The 25327-nt window shown below is 40.5% G+C and overlaps 1 protein-coding gene across 6 annotated transcripts in view; it reads left to right on the top strand.

Annotated features, from left to right (window-relative positions):
* Nucleotides 1-25327, top strand: part of CCDC88C (coiled-coil domain containing 88C) — a 98167-nt gene that overhangs the window by 40189 nt on the left and 32651 nt on the right. For all 6 annotated transcript variants that reach the window (XR_007631620.1, XM_050337035.1, XM_050337034.1 and 3 more), the window contains exons 5-12: nt 9508-9566; nt 11160-11243; nt 12525-12665; nt 13365-13549; nt 14121-14202; nt 14620-14778; nt 21099-21245; nt 22514-22658. Coding sequence is in view for 5 of the 6 variants with exons in the window: in XM_050337035.1 (XP_050192992.1) it covers nt 9508-9566; nt 11160-11243; nt 12525-12665; nt 13365-13549; nt 14121-14202; nt 14620-14778; nt 21099-21245; nt 22514-22658 (1002 nt within the window). In the remaining variant the exon portion in view is untranslated. The remainder of the gene's footprint in view (nt 1-9507; nt 9567-11159; nt 11244-12524; nt 12666-13364; nt 13550-14120; nt 14203-14619; nt 14779-21098; nt 21246-22513; nt 22659-25327) is intronic.

The following is a 25327-nucleotide window of genomic DNA, read 5'->3' on the forward strand; positions in this document are numbered from 1 at the left end:
TCCAAAAAAAAATTCCTAAACTTCCCCTGGTGCAACCTGAGGCTATTTTCTCTTGACCTAGTGCTTGTTATTTGGGAGAAAAGACCAACCCCTACCTCGCTACAACCTCCTTTCAGGTAGTTGCAGAGAACAATAAAGTTCCCAGAGCTTCCTTTCCTCTAGGCTAAACAACCCCAGCTCCCTCAAGCTGCTCCTCATAAGAATTACTCTCCAGACCCTTCACCCGCAATGTTGCCCCTCTCTGGACATGCTCCAGCACCTCAATGTCTGTCTTGAATTGAGGGGCCCAGAACTGGACACTGGGTTCAAGGTGTGGCCTCACCAGGTCTAGCACAGGGGGACAATAACTGCCCTGGTCCTGCTGGCCATACTATTTCTGGTACAGGACAGGATTCCGTTAGCCTTCTTGGTCACCTGGGCACACTGCTGCCAGCTGTTGAACAGCACTCCCAGGTCCTTTGCTGCTGGTCTGTTTTCCAGATGCTCTTCCCCCAGCCTATAGCATTGCACAGGGTTATTGTTACCCAAGGGCAGGACCTTTACTGCTTTGAACCTTGTACAACTGGCTTCAACCCATCAATCCTGTCTGTGCAGATCCCCCCATGGAGCATTCTGACCCTCCAGCAGATCAGTGCCCCTGCCCAACTTGGTGTCATCCTCAAATTCACTGAGAGTGCACTCAGTGCCCTTGCCCAGATCACTGATAAAGATATTAAACAGGGCTGGTCTCAATACTGAGCCCTGAGGAACACTACTTCTGATCAGCCAGTAGCTGGATTTAACTCCATTTGCCACCACTGTTTGGGCTGAGAGTTGCTCTTAAGGAACTCTGGCAAACAAGTCTCCTAAACAGGCCATATTACAAATATACTTTTTAATAAAATACATGTATTTGTAGGCAAACTAGAAATATTTGGTCACCTCTGAATCTCACAACTTTGTCTCTAGAATATAACACTGATGTATTTATATACCTGTACATATAAATATATATGATACGTGTGTGTTTGCAGGGCATACACATACATGTGTGATAAATGAGTGAGCTCTTGTCAAAGCTGGAAGAGCAACCGGTTTGTTGGAAGTTGTCTCTTCAGCCACTGCTGCAACTCGCGTGAGGAGGGACTGAGGTCACTTGGTCTGTTCGGTCTGGAGAAGAGGAGGCTGAGGGGAGACCTCATTGCAGTTACAACTTCCTCATGAGGGGAAGAGGAGGGGCAGGCACTGATCTCTTCTCTGTGGTGATTAGTGACAGAACCTGAGGGAATGGCCTGAAGTTGTGTCAGGGTTGGTTTAGGTTGGATATTAGAGAAAGGTTCTTCACCCAGACAGTGAAGAGCCAAACAGGCTCCCCAGGGAAGTGGTCACAGCACCAAGCCTGACAGAGTTCAAGAAGCATTTGGATGATACTCTAAGGCACATGGTGTGGCTTTTGGGGATGGTCCTGTGCAGGGCCAGGAGTTGGACTTGATGATCCCTGTGGGTCCCTTCCATCTCAGCATATTCTGTGGGTTTGTGAAGTGACCCAGGATGCAGTGTGCTATAGGACAATCATGTGTTGTCCTCCACGTTTTCTGTCCTGTGTGCCTGTTTAATGAGTTTAGTTCTGGCAGTATGTGCACACCCAGAGTGTTGCAAAATTACCATAAGGTGTGAAGTAACTGTTGCAAATGAAATGTGGGAAGAAAATGGAGGACGAAGAGAAAAATACGTGTATGAAAATATAAGGAAAAATGTGGAAGAGAATGGACAAAGAGGAGAACATTTGTCTAGATAACATGGCCAGTCAAAACCCATCTCATGAGGCATCACATCAAAAGTAAGGTGGAAGCACATGAGCTCTTGTCTGGAGTCCAGTGCATTCGGTGAGACAAAATGAAAACTGTTTAGCCTGAAAATGAAGTTGACTTCTTTGAACCACGTTTCTGAAATGAAAAGTTTTGTTGCTGGTTGGTTTGTTTTTTGGGGTTTTTTTGCATGCCTGTTGTATCTCTGCCTTAGCCCTATGCTAGTGCAAAGAACAATGTATTTGGTTTTACCAAAGAAGGTAAACTGAATGAACACTGTCAGCAGTGATGGGGAGTGACATGGTAGTCAGCATCTCCAGAACAAACAAATGGCAAAAACCTTGGCAGAAGATTTTATTTTGCTGCTCTTAGCAGCAGTAGAGCGCATATGTACTAAAAAGGATTTGTCAGAAAAGAATATTAGCAGATGTTGGATCACTGAAACTCATAGTCTTGGCACTTTTGCATTAAAATCAAGCTGAGAGTAAGGAATTCGCTTCTTCAGCAAGCAGATTTAAGACCAGAAGTCTTAACTCTGCTGTACAGGCTGCAGTTATGGGCAAAGAATGTCGAAATACAAGAGCTGTTGCTTTTCTTGGTCATATGGGCAGTGGGCTGCTAGCATCAAGAATGCTGCTGAATAGAAGTGTCTGGGCCAGCACGGCAGTATCTCTGCTGGCTAAGTGTCAATGGAAAAGGCTGGCTGGTTGTCACAGCCATTCCTGAGCGACAGCTGGCAGGAGACTTACAATGTGGTAACTGCAGCTTTGGTTCCTGGGAAAGCTGCACACTCAAAAGCTGTCCTGTATTGAGCCATAATTTCCAATCGTTGTCCTGCTGGTTTTTGTCAGCACTTCAGATCTCTTTCTTTGAAGAAAGTATACCTGTGTCTTTTGTAGGAAAGATACTGATCATGCATACGTTTAACTCTTCTAGCTTCTTTAATTACAACCAGAAAATTTGCTTCTCTCTCTGACATCTTTTAAAATGTGGTGGCTTGGGCTTTTTTGTTTATTCTCTCCTTTTTTTTTTTAATGTCTTTTTAAATTTGTTTTCTTTATTGCTGAGTTTGGCATTATTCAGAACATGTGAAGAAAGGATAAAGAATGTAAAAATGTAACCTCTGGATGACTAAAGTTGATGGGGTATGTGTGTATAAAAAAATACAAATTTCGCCCTATTATATAATGACTTTTGAGGACCAGTCCCAGCTTAGATGCTACAGAGAAAGGCAGTGAGCAGAGAAAGACACAAGATGTGTTTGCTTTAAAGAATGTATTCACAGAAGAGAGTGTCTAAGGGATAGGATTTCAAGAGGAGCTCACCTTAATTGTAGATGATCACTGGTAAGATGTGCTGAAAAGATGGTCAGAGAAGTGGAGAACCAGAACTTACTTCAGGAAGGAAATCCTGTCTGAGGGCTGGTAGGAAGCTCAGAAGGAGGAAACAGGGAGGAGAAGGCTGAGGAGAAGTTAGTAAAACCAGTACAAAAAGCTGAATGAAGGAAAAAGCTGTGATGAGCAGTGTGAGGGAATGATGACCAGGTGATGATGTCTTTGTTGCTGTCTTGCAGAGAGGAGTCAGAGAAAGGCAGGAGCACTTGGGAGGGGAAAACCAAGCAAAATAAAGATATTCTCTCTCTGACAGTAAGAGAGAGCTAAAGAAGGGCTGCAGATGAAGTGGAAATGTGAGGACTAAGTAATTATCTCTACCAGAGAGGTAGAGACAGACTGAGAAGGAAGGAGGAGAGTCTTGGAGAGGACACCTGCAAAGACAGTGCTGGGCAGTGGGGGAGCAGTAGCAGCTGGAGACCAAGGTGCAGGTGGTCTGCAGGGCTGGGCTGGAGAGGCAGTGATGAAATCCCAGCCTGATTTGATGAAACCCCCCTCCTGTAGGTAAGTTACCTGAATAAAAGGTCCCTCTTGATCAGAGGAAGAAAAATCAATCCCATTATCACATTCCTGGAACAAATCCAGTGTTGCTTTGTACTGTTTGAGCTGGGAAGGCTCCTAATGACTGTATTGACTCTATGGGTCCAAGACCAGAGAGCTGTTAGATCATTCAATCTGATTCACTGTGTACAATTTCAGTGGTTTATTCCTTGTAATAAACCCACGTGATGTTTTACTATGCAAGTTTTTCGGAGCTGTGTGTTCACCAGTGGTATCTGCAGATTTTATGTTTTCCTTCTAAAACACAGCCAAAAAGTGCTGTGCATGCATTAAATTATAAACTGGACAGCTCTTAGGCTGTGAATGCTGTTCTTGCTATTTAGCTTCCATTTGGCACTCATCATTTGGGACTACTGAGGGCTTCTGCAGCTCTGCTTTGAACATGAGATTATTGGAAAAACAGAGCTGCCACTGCTAAAAGAGCAGTTGGGCTTTTGCATAGGAAAAGACACAGGTCTGCTGGGTTTAGAACCTTTACTTGGTTTCATGTCCTCTCAATAGTTTTGTACCAGGCCAAGGGCAATTTTGCTTCCTTCAGTTCATTCAGCCCTGAGCATAAAAATACGAAAAACATTTGTAAGGAGATGAAGGCTTGACTGTTTTCTAGAATACAGGGAGCTGAAAATAAACTTCAAAGTTTAATTAAAGGAATTAGAAAATTTTCCCAGGAATTTGACTTGCAGAACAATGCAGCTGATACTACAGGATTTGTTCTCTTTGCTGCACCGTATGGTAGACAGCTACTACCATTAAACTTCCTCTTTGGTTTTGTCTTTTTTTTTTTTTTTTGGTTGAACAGTTATTTCAATTCATTACTGCACCACAAATTCCCCTGTGCTCAATAAGAGAATCATCAGCCTATTCATCATCTATGACATTGCTGTAATCACCTTTTCATATTACCTCTGGTTTTAGTGTGCCTTATAAATGGCCACCCATTCATGTGGCCTCACAGGGAATATCAGTTTACAGTACTGGTCACGAACTCTATTTAGATGTGTTATTTAATTTCTTAGTTTCCAGACATTCTTAGTTTAACACTGCTAGTGAGCATGCTTGGAAACTGTTGGCAATTAATCTTTTGAAACAGTCATTGTGGGGGAGATTTTGACATTTTTTAGATCAAGAATGGAAATGAGGTTTTACTTGCCTAAAGTAGGCTCATTTCTGCCTCCTCAAAAAACTTTGCTAGTTAGATTCGCTTTTCAAATTATATGTTCAGTTTGAGAATGAGAGAGCTCAAAGTCCCTGCTAACAAGTGTCTAGAGAAACTGTTTTCCATTAAAATTGTAAAAGATGTCTACTCTCACTGGGGTATTTTTCATGTCTGGTTTCCTTCCTCGTTTTGTTTCACAGTCCTCCAGAGGCAGAAAGGTTCATAAAATGTACAGTTAATAACAAAACCCTGCCTCAATAGTGTAGATTTAGCATTCAAGCTTTTCTCACTCAGGATGTTGCTACAGTTGGGAGAAATTGCACTGGTGCATTTCACCCCTTCTCACCTTCCCTGCACACCCACCAGTTGCTCCGTGTGGCACTGCACGTGCAGGCACTCCCTCTCCTGTGCTGGAGTAACATCAGAGTAGAAATATGGAGAGAGAGGCAACAAAAGCTCAAGATTGCACATGCTTGGACCCTCTCGTTCCCACTTCCTCTGACATTTTTTCCATCCCCCTCTCATTTTTTTCATTGTCTGTGTTCTCTCTGTACCTTGATCTTCTTTTTTTTTTGTTGTTGTTGTTGTGTCTCCTAATCCCTCTGCCCGCCTTCGCACTGAGTCCTGCCATCTGTTTCCCACCCTCCATCCCTTGTGAGAGCAGAGGGCTCTCCTGGCTCTGGCACAGGGAGGTTCCCAGGATGCACAGGTGGTGCCCGGGCTTTCCCTCCCTTTATTTTCCAGAAAACCTGCTGGCCCTCTCTCATGGTTGGGAGCAGATGGGCTTTCTGCAAATCCCCCAGGTGTCTGGCTCCCTTGCAGGCACAAACACATGGCCTGAGAGCAACTGCCCTGGAATTTAAAAAAAAAAAAGGTAAAAGAAAAGAGTTTGTTTTTCAATTAGCACCTTTCTGTTTAAGTGCTAATTTGAATCCTGTTCATTCAGCTTGTGGGTACCTCTGGCAGGAACTGCCTCAAATCACAATGTTTGCATCCTAGGTCATAGCAGAACACTGTCTTGGTAAGATCAACTAATAAGCCTGAGTAGACCCAGTAGACTTCCTTCCCAGGTGTTTGGGAAGGACTTGTCATCCCAATGAGCCATCCTAGAGGAGCGGGCACAAGGAACTTTACCATCTTATTAAATTAGCACAAGTCAAGGCTTTTGAAAAACACCACAAAATCATTCAGTGTTTAGAAGGCACGGTTGAATCGGGCATAAGGATTGCTTGCATGCAGTGCAGGATAGATGCACTGTCCTGAGTGCAGAACTCAGCTGCTGCACTGTGTAATAATCCTGCAAGTGCTTCTGATTCACTTTGTCACCCTGGGCACTCCACTTAAGTGTGTGATAGCTCTCCTGTGGGTGAGATGAAAGGGAAGTGGGATAATTAATCCATTCCTGGGTTGTTCTGAGGTTTAATTGAAAACTCTCTCTAAAGCACTTTAGACTGGTAGAGAGGTTTTTTCATACTCATACGCTATTTCTTCTAAAAATCTTCTGTAAATGTTGTTAATCTACAAGGCTTTAAAATGTAACTCAAACCTATCTTGAGTATGAGTGATCTGGAAGTGCCTTAATGTCAACAAACTGTCTCTCCTCACGGGAAACAGCTTCTGAATGAAAGCCTAAGGAATTGAACTCTTTAAAGTCACACGTGATCTTCTGAAACACTTGTGTAGCTGGTAGATCTGCTAAGTGGACCTTTCAACTTAAGAAGTGCTTCTAGTGGGTAGTACAATCTCATTTTCTTCACATGTCTGCAAGGATAAAATAATTTATTAAAAAAGAAACCTTGGAAAAATACTGACAGCTAAATTTTCAGTGCAAGCTGCCAGTGGGGAGACCAGACTGCCAAATATTATGTTTAAAACAATAACAAACTAAAAGTCTCATTATTACCATGAGTCTTAATTTCTCACTCCTTTCTGTAAGCTCTAGCTTGTCTTTCCCTGCCATGACTTGCCATGTCTGTCTCAGCTTCTCTTCCTCATGGGAGGACTGGGGTGGGGGTAAGGTCTCAAAGTGTTGTTTCCAGGCAAGGTCAGTCCCTGTTGGGAGACCAGGGTTGACCTTGGTAAGTTACTTTGCAGTAATAGCTGAAGGTATTTGACCTCACAGGGGTCATGCAGCATCACCCATGCCCATCTGTTATCTAGAGAATGGGAGAGAATAGCAAAGCTTTTGATGCAGAGAGGTAGAGTGTGGTTTGAATGGCTTGAGTAGCTCACACACCTTTAGGATGGTATAGATGCTGTCACTGTTGGGAAGTATTCCTGGTATTTCCTAAAATGAGTGATTTCAAGCCACTAGGCCCACTCTGAGGGATAGCTGTGATGCCATGGTGCATGAATTGGAATTTATGGTCAACAGATGAAGGTGACCAGAGCACACAAGGGTTAGAGCATTTGTCTGGTATGATCTAGAGCAGCAGCCTGGTGGCTACTCCTTCAGTCTCTCATGGAGATGTTCTGCCCTGAGTAAGTTTGGGAGACATACTCGAGTCACTAGTTCTCCTTAATAACTTAACTTGCTCTTGTGTCCTACAGGCATGCTCTGCATTTAATACCTGGTCTGGATCTGCTTTGAAGCTGATGCAGACCGAAACCTAATGCTGAAACTCTAATGAGAATTTAGTTTCTTGAAAATATACCTTCTGACCAAAGTAATTGTTCCTAGTAGTGCCCTCAAAGGAACTGTTCATGCAGTAACAGATTTTTTGGGGTTTTTTTTTTGCTGTTGCTGAAGGGGCTTTTTTTGTGTTGCTGTCTAGGCTTCAGATCATGTTACTGAGATTCATACAGAACAATCAGACTTTCACAGACCGAAATGTAATTTGTATATTAAATTGTAACTTTTCAGGAAAGAGCAAGCCTTATATGCTGCTAGATACAGGAAGAAAAATAAGAATGATTGTGCATCTTTCAAAACCGGTTTTTAAATATTCTGGAAGGAAATGAGCTACATTGTATATACAGTGTGAAGTCTGAACTAGCATGTTTTAAATATGGCTGTTTCTGTTGAAGAGAAGATTTTCTCCTTGTAAAATCTTAATGGTTACTAATGTGAAACTTTGATACTGAGAGCTGTGGTGTTCATTTGTGCAGACTACTGATAATTTCTGTCGGGTATTCTTGAGACATTTTGAAGATGAACATTCCCAGAAGTTGTTAAAAAAATTGTTTAATAACTAAGGTACGTTTATAGACTGGTTCAGGGCATTTGTGTGCCCTGAAATCAGGAAATTGGAAAACAAGTTACTTCCTTAGCTGCCTGCACGTGGCCGTGCTGGCTGCAAGGTTCTGTGAATGGCAGGAACCCCCGCGGTAATTTAGGTCAGTGTGTCTTTGTGTGGCTGTGGGGCTGCGGCAGCTTAACTGATGAGTCAGATTAACTCCCGTTCCCTGGCCTTGGGTCCTGCACATGCCTCTGACTTGCTGCCAGTGCAGCCTTACAAGGGCATGGTGTTGGTGGAGGAGTATGATTGCACTCAGAAATTAGTATCTATTTAGTGATAGGAGCAATTGAACACCCAAGTAAAGCAGGGTGTATGAAATGAAAGCGTTAATCCTGCAGTTTCACACCCCGTGTCAGGAAGCATGCAGATGTATAGGGATGAGAGAAAACTCTATATGACCTGATTTGTTTCTCTTTTCTCATCTTCCACTGGTGTGGATGAGGACAGGCTTTTCCTGAACCTAACTCTATAAAGATGTTGTATTTCCTCATTGAAGCTCCTTGCCTCCCATCTCCCTTTGCCTAACTTGGATATGCATAAACTTTCTTTATTACCCAACAATCCACATTCACTTTGTTGAAACAAGCTCTGAAGTTGGCTCAGAGCTGCACCAGTTCTTCTTGTGAGCCTCTTTCCTCACCTTAAGCTGCTGGATTCCCTGCAGTGACAACTGGGATGTGTCCTCTTCCCCCAGGGCTCCCCAGCATATGGTCAGCTCCACAGTAGCCCTTCTACATCGGTCATTCTCTGTCCCTCTTAGCACATGGGGTTTACGCTTCAAAGTGTGAGCAGGCTTTGATGCAGAACAGAGGCAGAATTTATATGCTAAAACATCTCTCAGAGAGAATTTATGTGCACAGAATGGTATTCAGCTTTGGGAAGTCTGAGTGGCAACTGTTTACAGAAAGGGAATTTAGGGCAAATTCTTCCTTTGAGAGTAACCCTCATTTGCTCTGCCCAGGATGTTTTTCTTTTATTTTGGTGGTGGTTTTTGGCAAGAGGAAAGAGGTGTTAGTGGTTTGGTGGGATTTTTGCACCCTTGTTAATCACAACACTAGAGACAAGCATTGGTCATATGCACTGAATTATTTAAAGGAATTTTATTTTGATGTATGATCAGAAAAGCCTTATTAAATAATTGGTGAGGGTAACACATCAAGGAAAAAACATCCTGCTTGATTTGGGATTTTTAAACTAATCCATAAGACCTGTATTGTTATTTGTAAAATATGATAACTTTATAATTGACATGTATGTATTTCAACCACTTGTTCAAAGGTCGTATTTCTCTTTTCAGGCTTATACTTTGGAGAGAGTCACTTGCAAGTACTTTATCTGTCACACGTGTACTGATTACCTTTTTTCCTCTCTAGGTAAAAGTATGGATGAAATTAAGAAGCTGCTGTTGTTGGTTCTGGGCTGTGCCGTGCAGGTGAACGTTCATGAAAAATAAGCTTTCTTTGAATCTGTGCTGTATGAGCAAATCTCGAGTTCAAGACCACTTGTGAGCTAAATTGTGAGAAACACAATAGGTGAAGGGAAGAAATGCAGGGGAGAGGAAGCACACTGTGTGATAGCAGTACCCTCAATTTGTTGCCAATGCTTAATCATCCACAGGATGTGTACTTTTGCAACTAAGTAATGCACTTGGATAACACAGTGGGAAGAGATAAGCTTTGAACAGTGTTCTTGATATCAAGATCGTTGTTGGTTTATTTTCTTACTGTTTTAAAATAAAAGGGAGAACAGCACGTGTTAGTGCCAAACAAATAGATAGTCTTAACAAGTCTAAACATTTGTTTAATGAATCCTGATTTTGCTTGCATAATGTTTTGATTTAGTATTCTGTGTAGAAAATACAAAATTAATAGATACTTTGTATGTTATTGTGGGGATCTTTGTGTGGCATTTGTTAAACTGAGAGGCAATGTATATGGGAGACTGCAGAAATGCACAGCAGTTACTGGATAAAGAAATCAGTGTTCTGCCCACCAAACCTCTGAGGCCGCAAACAATGGCCGCGTTGCGGGCAGGCCTTTGCTGATAATTGACCTTGTTTGTAGGTCTGTCTAGTGTTTTTGTCATGCCTTAGGATACTTACCCTGCTCGGCTATGTCAGCTCAATTATGTCAGGGTAAAGCTGTCTGTGTATGGCCACTCTGAACTACGTTAGTGTTGCATTGCAGCACAAAGAATTGTTTTGGCAAGCTGCTGTGCATCCTCAGTCCCATTTACTAGTTCTTCCCAGTGAAAGAAATGGTTGAGATTCAGAACCAGGCTCCAAAAGGACACTGTAAATGAGTTTAAAAAAAGCCTTTAAGTAATGCTTAACTTATCCACAATGCAGCGTTGTTACGAGGAGGCAATAATGTTAGTGCACCATCACAGATATACAGATAGCAGATGTCTGCCTCTTCTAAAGCCTTAAGTAAAAGATTTACTAAAATCTGTTTGTCTGAAATGTCACTCATTTTTATCCAGAATGTTTCGTGTTTTTTATCTAAAGCATATGTTGATTTAGTCCAAGAAGCAACGTTGTGCATTAATGTGAATAGTACCTAAGGTGATGCATCTCTTTTCATTGCCAAAATTAAGCAAAATGCAAACAGCAAAGCAGGCAGGTTAAATGATGCAATGTAAATGTAGGTTTACATTTGTGCAGCTCCATTAATGAAGCCGTGATGATTTCCTCCGACTGTTGCCCCATCTCTTGATCTCATTGCATGTTGAACTTGTTTTTAAAGAGCAAAACCAGCCATTTAACTAGGCCTTAATTGTACTGACTGTAAAAAATTTAAATAATTTAATGCATAATTTGGTTCATGTTCCATATGGAGCAATGAAGCGTTATACCTTCCAGTGTGACAAAGAGTAGATCTTGAACAGTCTGTTGTTAGCAGTGTGGGTTGTTTGAGGTTTTGTTTTGTTTGAGTTTGGGTTGGTTTTTATTTTTAATTTCAATGAAAATGATGCAGTAAGTTTTAGGGTATGTAGTGCTATTTCAGGGTATGCTTTCTTTTAACAGTGTGAAAGAAAAGAAGAATTTATTGAAAGAATAAAACAACTGGATATTGAAACCCAAGCTGCCATTGTGTCACACATACAAGAGGTGGGATTCTTTGTATTGTCTGTCTTGTATCTTTCCCTTCCTTGACTTAACAGGATTTTTTTGCTGTAAAACATTAACGCTTGGAATTTCATAATGGATTAATGAACATTACAAAAAAGGAAGATGGACTGTGTTACTGCACTCAGACTATAAGAAGAAGATGATAAGTGCTGGGAACATTGCTTAGCTCAGTGGTCTTTTAAAGAGATGCAGTGGTAAATGAAATGCCTTGTTTGCCACTTACAGGCTATGTAGAAGGAATTGTTGTAAGGATACATGTGTAATATTTACAAAACCCATGTATGTCTTAGGAGCTGCAGTGCCCCTTGCACGATGGTGTAAGCACTTGGTCCTCAAGCCCTGTGGTAGGTGAGACACAGGCTCCCCAGTGACTTGCTTCAGACAGTGACTTCGGAGCTTAGATGGTCTTGACAAGTGTACTCTGCAGCTGAAAGTGGATATACACTCTTTTTAAAAAGAAGCTTGATCCAATGACAAACATTCTTGGACTTCCAAGGTTTCTGTAGAAGGAAAAGAATATGAGTAGGTGTTAGGAGCCATCTTACTTTGGAGAGCCTAAGGACAGCCATGTGGAAGCACCCCCTCACTGGGAACAGGCACTGACTGCGACCAGGTGTCAGTGCATGCAGGAACTTTTTTCTTAGTACTTGAAAAAATAGTTCATTAAAAAAAATCATGATGAACTAAGCACATGGTTATGACAAAAGCCGGAACAGTCTTTAACTGAGCTTGATAGACTTGCCTGATGCTTCTGCTAAATGATTCAGAGGAAATCAGTGTGGGTAAGGTAGCAGTTGAAAGGTACACTGCTAGCAGCAGAGACATTTCTGCTAAAGGCAGCTCTTGCCAGCTGTATCAGCTGCAAACTGCAAATTTATTGAAAGCAGGTGTTCTACTGAGTGAGACATCAGCCTAACTGTTCAGTGTGAGATCAGTCCCTTCCCTGTGGTGACCACCTCAAGGTCAGTAAGACAGTTGCATACTTCTCATATGCAAGCACACATGCTATTGATCATAATATTTGTCTGATCACTTTTAAAAATCAGAATTAATAATTACAAAAAAAAATCTAAATACCAAAAATTACTGGGCAGTGTTACAGTTAGGGTAGTTGCATGTGTTATTTGCAGCCTGGGTATGGTGAAATGTGATATGATTTTTAATTTATCGGTAGAAGAACCTGAGGGATGCAGTATATACAGCAAACAAATTTACAAATCAACCAGTGAAAAGACACACTTTTTTGTTCCTCCTTCCTAGGTGACTCACAACCAGGAGAATGTCTTTGACTTGCAGTGGCTGGAGCTCCCAGATATGGCCCCAGAAGAACTAGAGTCTCTCTCCAGGAATATGGTTTTCCACCTCAAGAGGCTCATTGATGAGAGGGATGAATGCACAGAAGTACGATGGCTTATCTTTCCCATATAGAGCCCATGAGAAGCAGCAGATTCCAATCTTTTGTGTCTTGTTTGTGCAGGTTTCTATTTCTTCTGAACCTTTCTACTACATCTTTGAAAATCTGTAGAAGTGTTTTCACTTTTCCATTAATTCTTGTGTAAACACTGAGATGTGGTGAAATGATTGGTGAAGAGGAGCAGCGCAGTCTCTCCATGAAGTGGAGAGACCAAATATCTCTGCATGTCTGTTCTGTCACTCATCTTCTAGTGCTTGTTAGTCTCTCCGTTGGTATCTATCTATCATCATGGGCTCCACTGTCTTCTCTAGGTTTTTTGATTCATCAATTCCTTTTCCTTCAGATTTCTGGATGAGCCTTCTTCCCTTCCTTTAGCCTTCTAATTTTCTGTCATGCTTTTGACTGTGATTTTGTTAGTTAAAACTGTTAGTTGTTGCAGATTTTTATGAATCCTTCAAGAAAAGCAGACTTATTTTGACTTACTTTGAGCATTGGAAGGGGGGAATTTTTTAGTGGTCTGAGTATAGTGGAGATTCCTTCTCTCCTTCACTCCTGGCTATCACTTGAAAACTGTATAATGCCAGACTAATAATATTCTAAATTTATAAATAATTTTTAGATATTTTTAAAACAATGTATTAATATACTGTTATCTCTTGACAGTACATAATCTTCTCTATTTTCAGGTCATTGTAGATCTCACTCAAGAGAGAGATTATCTGCAGTCTCAGCAACCACCAAGCCCTCTGAAAGCACCAAGTCCAGAGTCTTCACCAAACCCAGCTAACCCTCTTTCCAATGAAGACAAGCAGCACCTCACAGTTGAGCTGGCAGACACGAAAGCTAAATTGAGAAGAATCCGGCAGGAGCTGTGAGTCACCAGTGATTTGTGCTTCTGGGGAGACTTGTATGTTGAGTCTTATGCATCCTGAAAGTGCAGGTGCCTGTCAGCTTCAGTACACTGGCCTCCACAGGTGCTCTCAGAATCACATCTTTCAGATCTTTTATTCACAGCAGTAGGAAGCTTGTATGTGTGTTCCATCTTTTCTTCTTTCTTAATTAGTCTTTAAACACAGAGTGATGGCTACTTCCATTCTTCTTTTCGTGTCTTATCTCTTCCCCCCTTCAAAATGCCAGCTGCTAGCTCTGCTTTTTCAGTTCTGGTGGTAAGTCCAGAGGCCAGTGAAGCTATGACAGCAGTAGCACCAATGAGATTTAAACAGAAGAACTTGCTATAAAATTGGAATTGCAAACTCAGATCCATGATGTGTGTATAGTATCATAAGAAAATGATGGAGCTGGCATGACAAAGAAGCTCTGTGTTCAGAATATACTGGGAGATCTTTGTCTTCCTTTACAGGTTCCTAGCAGCATCCACATAATCAATATTGTTTCAGGAAAGGAAAACAATTACTTACTAAGGTTTTTCTAATCCTTTTCAGGGAAGAGAAGTCTGAGCAACTTGCAGATTCTAAACATGAAGTTGAGCAGCTCACCCTAGAGCTGCAAAAAGTAAAACAAGAGGTAAGATGGGCGCTGTTTAATAAAATCCCATTTCAGTGTGAGGCTAAAAATACTACTATGCCTGTTTTTTAAGGAAGAAATCAAGGTACTCCAGCAATCTGTTTGATGATTATGGCTATGGCATAGCAGTGCTATGTTTTTCACTTAACTGTTAAGAGCAGTCTCATCTGCTCACCTTTCAGATAGCCTAGTAATGCCTGAAGCTTATGCAGTATCAGGCATTAGGTAGTGTCAGAGGTCCAGCAGGCTGAAGAACCTCTCTGTCTTGTTTTTACTGGCTAGTAAGAGAATTCTCTTACTCCTTAATGAGAAGAAGGCTGTTTGTCCATGCTTAGTAGGTAAACGCAAAAAGTTAAAGTACAGGCTTAAAAGTGTTAATGAAGATTTTTCTCCCTGTTTGTTCCTCACTTCTCGCAGAATATCCACCTTGCCTCAGATGCTCGCTCTGCCCGAGCATACAGAGATGAGCTTGACTCTCTGAGAGAGAGGGCAAACCGTGTGGAGAGACTTGAGATGGAACTTGTTCGGTGCAAAGAGAAACTTCATGATGTGGATTTTTACAAAGCTCGCATGGAGGCAAGTGAAAATTAGGAGAAAGGTTTGCTGAGTAATCCCTAATGTTTGGCTTTTGTTGTGTTACAATTCATGTGTCATTTGTTATTGAGCTGACCATAGCAGAACATCAGAGCAAGTAGAAATTTCACAACATACCTGTTGACTGAGCAACATTAAAACTTCTTACGGTGGAGAAAGGACTTGGTGCACACAAAACAAATACTCGTTAGTTTTAAAGAACTGCTTAGTTCAGCATTGTGTGGCTAAATAACATAGACACTTTCTGGATGCTTTTTCTGGAGAGTCCAGGTCTTTAGGTTAGCTTTAGGTAAATTCCCTGTGTTCCAGAGTTGTTCCTTTGACCAACATTTTAAGTGTCATGTATAAATTAGCTAAATGAATGTCTGGGTGTTTTTCCTTAGGGGGTTTGTAGCAGATGCAATTGTTGTTAAAATGGCGTTTTTAAGGATAATCTCAGATGAAAAATGCTAGCCACTCCTTTATGCAACTGTTGCATGGGGTAGAACAGAGAGAAAATTTGGATTTTCTCTTGTGCCATGAGTAGGGTATGTCAATGAGAAATGTATGGCTTTGTTCCAATAGTAATGTCAGTTACTCAGCTTAGTCACCTGCAGCTATGCCCATCCTGGAATTATTAACTGAATTAAATTGGAAAGGACCTTGGAGATCATCTAGCCAACTTACTGCTTACAGCATGGCTGACCTTAAGTTTGGGTCAGACTGCTCTTCCTTTCAGTTCTTTCAGTTCTTTGAGACATTCACACCAAAACCCCCAATAATACACATACATAGCACTTCAGCCAAACTCGAATAAATATGCAGACTAGCTGAACACCCTCCCTATAAAATTAGATAAAATCCCAGGTCTGAGGGAGAGGGGTGATGTTGCCAGGCCTCTGTCTGAGAACACAGAACCTTATTTTTCTGCTCTATAAACTCTACTTTGTAGGTGGTTTTTTTCTTTCCCCTCTCTAACCTAAGGGTTCAGCTAGCTGCTGCTTCTTATGAATAGGTTCACTAAAATGGATGGTTATTAAATGTAGTAAATAGACTACAAAAGCCTGTCTTGCCTCTCGGTAATTCCCAGTTTCCATTAGGAAGTATGAAGCCCTGTCTCTCTATATTTTCCTCCCTCAAGCTGGCAAATAAGTCCTGTGCTAACGTGGCGCACCAGCTATCAGTGTGCCATCCTGGCTTTTCCCTTTTGACTGGCACTGGAGATACCGAGCTTCTACCTGCTGCTCAGATAATTTAGCTGGAGCTAGGAGAGGCACTTTTAGTGTTGTCTTCATCTGAGATCAGGGGAGTAGCTATTTGTGTTCTTGAGTTCTCAGCCTCCTTGCTTGTCCTAGAGCAGCAGATTCATGCACTGCTGTCTGCATGCTGATCTTGCTTAGCACAGCGTTCAGTAAAGAGTCCTTCAGTTTCAGATTTCTTCTCCAGCTTTCCTCCCTCCCTTTTCTACCCTGTCAGTTTTTGGTGAAACTACTGAACATCAGAAGTGAGGCCTGGCTCTCCAGGGATACCTCCCTGGAATACTGTTGTGGTTTAACCCCAGCTGGCAACCAAGCCCCATGCAGGCAGTCATTCACTACCCCACCAGTAAGACTGGGGAGAGAATTGGAGGGGTAAAAGCCAGAAAACTTGGGAATTGAAATAAAGGCAGTTTAAGAAGGAAAACAAAATCCCCACACACAAGCAAAATAAAACAGGGAATTAATTCACTGCTTCCCATGGGCAGGCAGGTGTTCAGACATCTCCAGAAGAGCAGGGCCCATCACACGTAATGGTTAGTCAGGAAGACAAATGCCATCACTCCAAACGTCCTCCCTTCCTCCTTCTTCCTCCCACTTTATATACTGAACATGATGTCATATGGTCTGGAATATCCCTTTGGTCAGTTTGGGTCACCTATCCCAGCTGTGTCTGCTCTCAACCTCCCATGCACCCCCCACTTCCTTGCCAGTGTGGCAGAATGGAAAGCAGAAAAGGCCTTGGTTCTGTGTAAGCCCTGCTCAGCAATAACAAAAACATCTCTGGATTGTCATCACTGTGTTCAGCCAAATCCAAAACACAGCCCCATATTAGCCACTGTGAAGAAAATTAACTCTACCCCAGCTGAAACCACTACAAATACAGTTGTGGGACAAAGAATATTTCCCATTAATATGGCACATTTCTAATTTGGAGCCACAGTGAGGCCTCTAGCAGAAGTTCTTACTGTTGGAGAGGCTGAGCTTTTCTAACATGCAAGAGGATTTCACAGCTGTCTGCAGGGTGCTCTCTGGTCTAGAATAGCCAGGGAGTTTCACATTCTCACCGCTCCCTCTTCCGTCATTGGTGAAGTTTTGACACAGCCATGGACTCCCAGCATTGAGCAGTAGCAACAGCAGGCAAACTCCATTGGTCTCAGGCTGATGCATTCAGAGGATTTCAGAGGGCATGATTCTGGTTTTTTTTTTGGTCAGGGAGTAGCACAAAGGCTGTGCATAATAGCCAGTGTCCAACTTCCCATGGGCCCTCAGTTTTGTGTCAAATGTGTCTCAAGTTTTTTGCCACTGGACAGTACAGTGCTGATTCATCTCATGGCATTTACTGGTTGCTGCTGCCTTCCTAAGCTCTAACTTTTAAGACCTGAATCATGCAGAGCACAGCAGTGAAATTGTAGTTGTGTACAGCATCAGCCATTTTTCTACAGTGATGTGATACCTTAAGGCTCATAGGGTCTTGACAAGGTTGTTAATAAACAGTGCCAAATCAGTAAGTGAGAAGAAAAAGTGGGTTTACTGTTGTGCATCAATGCAGAAAGCTATTAATTGAGCACTTAAAATCTTTTTTCCTTTATGCTATTGCAGGAGAAGTGCAAAAGGTTCAAGTCAAAGTTTATGTCAGTGTAACACGTTTAGGCTTGTGTGTTGTTTTCCTTCTCTGTATGTCTTGACAGATTGTTCAGGAATGACATTTTAGTTGGACCACCGTTCAAGGAACATGGAGATGAATATGCTCTGGAGCCTTCCTGCTGGGGTGGCTTAATGGGGTCACAACTGTGAATGTGAAGGAGCAGGCTTAACACAGAGCTTCCTCCAAGGAAGTGCTTCTCTGCAGTGTAAAGCTCCCTTCTGGCATTCCTCTCCACTGAACCTTGTGCTGCTCCAGGAGATTAGATTATTTTCTAAAGCCAGTTGCCTTGCCTATCTTTCTCCTTCTCACCATAATCAGATTTCTATGCAGGATGATGTGAGGAATCTCTGTGAATTAAAAAACAAACAAACAAAAACAAAAACTAAAAAACAACAACAACAAAAAAAGAAAAAAAAAAACCCCATGAAAGCAAAAGCATCACTTGTATGTTTTCATATGGCTGTTGAAGGCAATGTTTGATTGTCACAAGATGTTAACTGTCAGAGCTCAGTAGGGACAGCTTCTGAACTGCCTTAAGTCAGGGGTTTGAACTAGGTTTGGATGCATGTGCAAATTCTCTATTTTCAGATTTAAAAAATCTCATTGCTTCTTTAGTTTCTGAAAATGTTTTCCAGTAGCAACATACCTGTGATTGTGCAACCACTTACCTCCAGGTTAATTGTAACTATCTGAATGCACAATGCACATTCGTATTTCAGGTTACAGTTGATAGGGCATCAAACCACAATATGTAATTAATTTTAAAAACTGCAAAAGCAGAATTATATTCAGTGTATTTAAAAATTTCCACAGCTGAATTGTTTTTGTTGCTGATTTAAAAATAAACTTAGCGTTACAAAATAATGTTGCTGAATTTGTTAATTAAATTAAAAATAAACCTTAATCCCAGTGGAAGCAGCACCATGATCACCATCTGCTGATAGCCTAACAAATGCAATTTGTAGCCAGATACATTTTTAGGTCAACTGTGTTATCCCAGCAACTTCTGGGAGTTGTTAGTGCTTACATGTTTTATTTAGGACAGCTTTACTTTCCAGGCCTTGAGCTGTAGCTCTACAAAGCTCCCACGGACTAATTATTTAAATTATATGAATTTTTTGATATTAAGACAACCTCAGATCATGGTGATCTGTGAGTGAGCAATGTTTAACTCGTCATAGCAGGCATTTCCACCAGGTTACTAATTTAAGATTTCATCAGAACTGCTTTGAACTGGCGTGACTGCCCGTCCTGGGTGCTCAGTGGGAAGTGCTTCAGTCTTCATATACTGCAGCTCCCACTGATGTGTGGTTTGTACCAGAGCCTGGGTATGTATATGCACTTGGCACATGGCTCGACTCTTTATGAGGCAATAAAATGACTGGTTCTTGCTTGGTAGGCAGTTTTATGGGTAGTTCTGAGGTCATGTTTTTGAGGTCAGACACCACCTTACTTCTTAGGGCTGTGGTCCAGATTGAGTGTGATGATCTAGCAAAGTAAACTCTTGGCAGGTTGCTGTTTCATTACAGGTATGCTGGCAGCTTACATAACACCCAGCAGTTTGTGCCATGTACTTCCTCTGGTCTGTCATCTGATTATTTTCAGCCTTTTAAGTTTGCCCACCCTGAAGTGACCCTGTTAGATCAGACTTGGCCCAAAATGCAGGTTCTATAACATTAGCGTTTCAGTATTATTGTTATTTTAGTTACTTGCATACTCAGCTGTTTTAATTGAAGATGAACCTCTTCACAAGCACTAACATACTTGTCCTTTTAATGCTACTGGAGTAGAGAAGTTTTTTCTCTCCTGATTTGCAAGTTGGTAGCTGACCTACTGAGAGATCAAGGGCAATATGGTACTGCATAAGGTAGACTGTCCACTTTATGCCATGTTCAATCAAGGTGCAACAAAAAACTAAGATTACTAGCTATAAAAGGTTTTTAAATCATGGCCCCCTCTGTGGTATCAAAAGGCAGGGGGAGTGACTGTCATCAAATACTGTTAACTTGTTCTTTACATCTATTTTCTTTTCCTTTCTTTTTTTTTTTTTTTTTTAATAACAGAGCCACATAAGGCTTCTTAAGGTTGATTATATCCCAAAAAAATGAGAAGGTACTTGCTGACTAAGCTGTGAAAGTGATTTGCTCATGCCTGATGATCTTTGAGGAATCTCCTTGGTTTGGATGTTTGTGGTCTGAGAGAGCAGACATGAACACTGGTGTCAGCAGAGACATCACATTTTGAAGATAGTTTTCCAGGAATAAACTTGTCAAGCATTTTGTCCTGTCTGTTTGCACATTTTGTGCTTTTGCATATATCAGTGGAATAGCAAAAGGGATGGGTAGAGGAGGGAGTAAAGAATGACAAAAGAAGTTTCTTTAAAGAATGAAATAATCTGTTTTTTACCCAATTGTAACTCTTTTTGGGAAAGATCCTTACTGTGTCCATTTAATCTTTGAAATGCCTGTCAGTTCCTACCATAGAACATTTGTCTTGGACTCAAGACTTATCTGAGAATCAACAAAAGTAAAAGCTAGCCATGAGGTATTGTAGCTTGAAATAAGACATATTTGATACATATATTTAAAACATAACCAAGAATACATGGTGGGATTTTATGCTTTGGACATTTCATGTTTCCAGAGATAAGATACTTGAATGCACAGAGTTTCATTTGTTGTTTGCAAGGAACCTTTAGAGTGCAATATAATAAACTTCTTTCTAATGCTGTGACTACAGTAAAATAATAAATTAAACTTTTACTCAGTAAAACCATATCCAAAAGGTCTAATGAGTAAGCAACATGGCTTGTGCAGTTAATGCTCATGTGTTTAATAGGGAAGTGGCAGGGAGTGTTAAGTGGAAAGTATAAAACAACTTCCTCTGTTCGAGTGAATTAAAATTCTGTTCATGAGAGAGAGAAACCTTATTCAGACATTTACACAGAAGGTACTGAAACAGGGATGTGGGTATCGTATGTATTGGTGGATAGTGTTCCCCAATGTGTTTTGAATACACTGTCCCTTGTAAGTAAATAATTTATTTTGAAGCAGAGTAAACAGGGGACTACAGTAAGTTGGCTAAGCAATTGGTACTGTAACAGTGGAATTAGAATTGAATAGTTGCTCTTCTGTGTCTTAAGTCTCTTTGGTGCACCTCTTGATCTAGCCTCATATAAAACAAAAGGACCTCTATTAAACTTCTAAAATTCAGGTAAAAAAAAAGAAATACTGGATTTACCTGCATTAATGGCCCACAGTTAATGAAACATACTATCATCTCCCATTACAATATCAGGTAAAAATTTTTATGAAACAGAGAAACATGTCAGATTTCTTTCTTGTGTTTTGCAATGTCAGTTTATGAAAATCACTTAGTTATGAAAATTAAGAAATTAACATTGTTACTTTTTCCCTTAGGAATTAAGAGAGGATAACATTGTATTAATTGAAACAAAGGCCATGCTAGAAGAACAGCTAACATTGGCAAGAGCTCGTGGTGATAAACTGCATGAATTAGAGAAGGAAAATTTGCAGTTGAAATCCAAACTTCATGATGTAGAGCTGGTATGCACTTTCTTTTTCATTATACTAATTTTTAATTCTGTTTTTATACTAGGTTACAGAATTAAGTCACAGAAACCGTTGGGACAGGCAAATAAATCAGCAGTGCGTTTAAAGAGTTTTTAATATTAGGCTTTGTGTATGTGAATTCTTTAAATATTGCAATGTTAACAGTGTAAAAATTGCCAGTGCTACTTTGTGTGAGACTGAATTTAATTTTATGCAGGAAGGTACATCAGAATTCTAAAATACAGATTGCTTTTGTATGTATTGATAATGGAGATACTAAAATCTGTTAGTTAAGTAGAAATTGCTAAGATGTAGGAAATGAAATCTACTGTAGTAAATAAGAGTAGGTTTAGTTTAGATTTTAGGAGGAAATCCTTTACTGTGAGGGTGATGAGGCACTGGAATAGGTTGCCCAGAGAAGTTGTGGATGCCCCATTCCTAAAAGTGCTCAAGATCAGGTTGGATGGGGCTTTGAACAATGTGGTCTAGTGGGAGTTGTCCTTTCTCATGTCAAGGGGGTTTGGAACAAAATGATCTTTAAGGTCCCTTCCACCCCAAGCCATTCTGTGATGTTCAGGGCATTAAAAGGGTCATGTCACGCTCAGCTTTTCCCAGGTGGCTGAAGATTTTGAATGATAGTTTCCTAAGTGACTTGATGAATTTTTGTGTAATGCTATCTGAAAATTTGGGAACAATTTTCCCCTGAAGCGGGAGGCATCACTTCAGCTCTCACAAATATGAATGGCCCAAATAGTTCACAAGAAGGAGCAGTAGATTTGTCCTCCAGACCTGTTTCCTGGAGTTAAACTCAAATTATGAGGCAGATGTTACTTGCCGGTCCATATGACTGCATCCAAATTTGACGCCACGAGTTGAAGCTCAGCAGAATTCGGGATTCTATCTGCAGAGTTTCCAGGATGTCAGTGCATGATGCTACTTGTTTTTGAAGAGCTTAGCTCTGGAGACAGCTTGAATCCAACCTGCCTTACTAGTCCTGGCTTGTACTGGCCCAGTCATCACCTGGTAGGTTCTCATTGCCATCACCCTCCCTGACTCTGAACAGGGCCACTTGGTTGTCTCTGCTCTGCATTCTGTGGCACCAACCCACAGCAAAGATTTAATGCTGTACATGTATTTCAGTGTAAAAATACAGTGTTTAAGGAGATTCTTCTACCCTGAACATATATCATGCTCCTAGCAGTTAACCTAGAATCTTCTAGATAAGCTGAACATGCATTTTCATTCATGTGTGTCTTGCTCAGGACCGGGACACGGACAAAAAGAGAATTGAGGAGCTGCTGGAGGAGAACATGGTCTTGGAGATTGCACAGAAACAGAGCATGAATGAGTCTGCACACCTAGGCTGGGAACTAGAACAACTGTCTAAAAGCACAGATCTTGCAGATAGTGAGTACCAGCTGGGGCAGCTGTTGTGTTTGTGTTCTATTTCAGAACAGACAGGTTGGTTGATTGAGAACAGAAGTTGAGTCCAAGTTTGGAGAACTTCCCTCCTTCAGCCACTTGACTTTGACTGTAGTTTTTTAGAACTTCTGAAACATATTCCTCTACTTTATTTCACTTTCTTTTGATGAAAGCATCAAAATGTTTTCCTTTTGTTTTGTTCATCCCTGAGAGAGTAATTTTTAAGTAAAATAATAATTTTAAAAAAAGAAAGCTTTGTAAATGACACAGCAGAAATGTCACGCTGGATATTTCTAACTGAATGGTTGGGAGGAGTCTGTGATCTTTAGTATTCTTTAGTACAATTAGTACAGACAATTAACTGGTCTTTAAGTCCCAGGAAGTAGTGTATGCTGAAGTCATTTATTTTTACTAGATACTGAAAAATGTGTACAGTTAAAATAACTGGCTGATTTTTTTTCTTTGAATGGTTGATTTGATTTCCGTAACTATCACAAACATAACTAATTCTTTAGTTTCTGTGTTTAACGTTCATTCTGTCTATTATAGCAGCCTAAATAACAATGCTAAATGGAACTTGGGAAATACAAGCTATTTCCTCTAAATTCAATGTGCAGCTTTTATTGAGTGCTCACCTTATTTCTGCTCAGACTTGCATGTTTGACTTTGTGTACCAGCAACAGTTTAACTTGAAGACAGAGGAATAAATTAGAGTAATGAGGTGTTTTCAGTAAAACTGTCTAGAATAGTTTTGTTTTGTAAAACAACTGAGTGTGTGCCTGACACCAATTCTTAAATCTTGCTGTCTAGGATCCTCATTCTCTTCACTAAGATTAATGGCTAGGTAATTGTTACTTTTAAATAATAATCTTGCAAAGCAGGTTATGTTAGCCTGAGAAGAGAATGGCACTCTATTGCTCCTTCTGTGTAATCAAGGATATTGCTTATTGTGTTAGTCAGGGGAAAAAACCACCATTCTCTCAAAGCTTACAAATTTTGATAGAGAGTATTTCAGGAAGATGTAAAAATATCTAATTTTCTGGCCTGTTTAAAATACCAAGTTTTGCCCCCTTCCTGATTTTGTTTCACTAGTGATGTAGTAGAAGAAAGGATACTAGTTTTATTTTATTACCTCTTATTTATTAATTTCTGTCAAATATAACTTAGAAAATTTGCTTGAGGGATTTAAAAAACGTGAAAAAAATGAAGTTCCTTCACAGAACTGATGCTTAGTATTTCAGCAGTGGAGCTCCAGAAATTCTGATTAACCAAAGAAAAGAATAAGAGGAACTGAGAACATAAGTAAACTTCTATATTCAGTAGAAAAAAAATAGTAGTGAAAGAACCTCAAATTTAAAAAAAAAAAAAAAACAAAACCAAAATCATTAAACTTCAAACTTTTTAATTATTTCATGGAAGTGCCTGTCCTACTTTTACAATAATTCTCTTTAAGAAGTTTCATTTCAATGCATGTTGCTGTTCTGAATGCAGCTTCTTTGTAGAAATAGAGCCAGACTGCAAAGCCCTTTTGGAAAATCTCCTGTTCTTGCATTTCAAATTGAGTCTGCAGGGGTGACAGGTAGCAGAAGATTTTACCACATAGTTTGGAATTTTTTTACAAAATAAATAAAAAAATAAGTAGGGGAAAAAGTAATTTATATGGACTTTGCTTCAGAACAGAACTCAACTGGAGTATTTAGCTAATGTTTACTATTTGAGTTTTCACTTGACCAAAATTCTCCAGTTGATGTTCTATAAAAGAGACAAATAGGGTTTTACCATTTGAGAAAGTTGCCAGAGTGAAGTGTTCAGTGTGCTGTATGTAATAGTGCTGATTATTTAGAAGGAGTCATTAATTTGCTTAGACTTCAAGACAATGTTAAAGTCAATTTTGCATGAAATGTGGTTTTGAGGTGATGGGCAGCAATTTTTCTGTGGGAAACAGAAGTTTGCTCTTGTAATTATTCAGATGCTGAGCAGAGAAATTAACAGAACAGTGAGGCTTGAGTGGTGGATTTTAAGGTTGAGAGGTACTGAGACTTTTGATCTACAAACATTTAGAGTGAAATAACATCTGTTGTAAAACTTGAGTAAATTTTGTTAGTTCTGAAATTTTAACTTCAGACACTTCTCTGATCAGCATTCTGATGGATGTCCTGTACCTGGGTACCTGATACTAAATTATCCTCCCTGATTCAGCATATTCTTGATGAAGTAGCTGTGAAGATAAGCGTAAGAATTTTTTCCATGACTAAATATGATTGAATACCTGAGTTTTCACCAACTCTTTTCCAAAGGAGGACAACAAAGATGGTGAAGGGCCTTGAGGGGAAACCGTGTGAGGAGCAGCTGAGGTCTCTTGATTCAGCCTGGAGAAGAGGAGATTGAGAGGAGACCTCATTGCAGTCAACAACTTTCTCGTGAGAGGAAGAGGAGGGGCAGGCACTGATCTCTTCTCTGTGGTGACCAGTGGCAGGACCCAAGGGAATGACCTGAAGTTGCATCAGGGGAGGTTTAGGTTGGATGTTAGAAAGAGGTTCTTCACCAAGAGAATGGCTGGGTGCTGGAACAGGCTCCCCAGGAAGTGGTGACAGCACCAAGCCTGAGAGAGTTCAAGAAGTGTTTGGACAATACTCTTGGACACTTGGTGTGAC

The sequence above is a fragment of the Myiozetetes cayanensis genome, unplaced genomic scaffold (assembly GCF_022539395.1).
Source record: "Myiozetetes cayanensis isolate MyiCay16 unplaced genomic scaffold, myiCay2020 scf6-25, whole genome shotgun sequence".
NCBI lineage: Eukaryota > Metazoa > Chordata > Aves > Passeriformes > Tyrannidae > Myiozetetes > Myiozetetes cayanensis.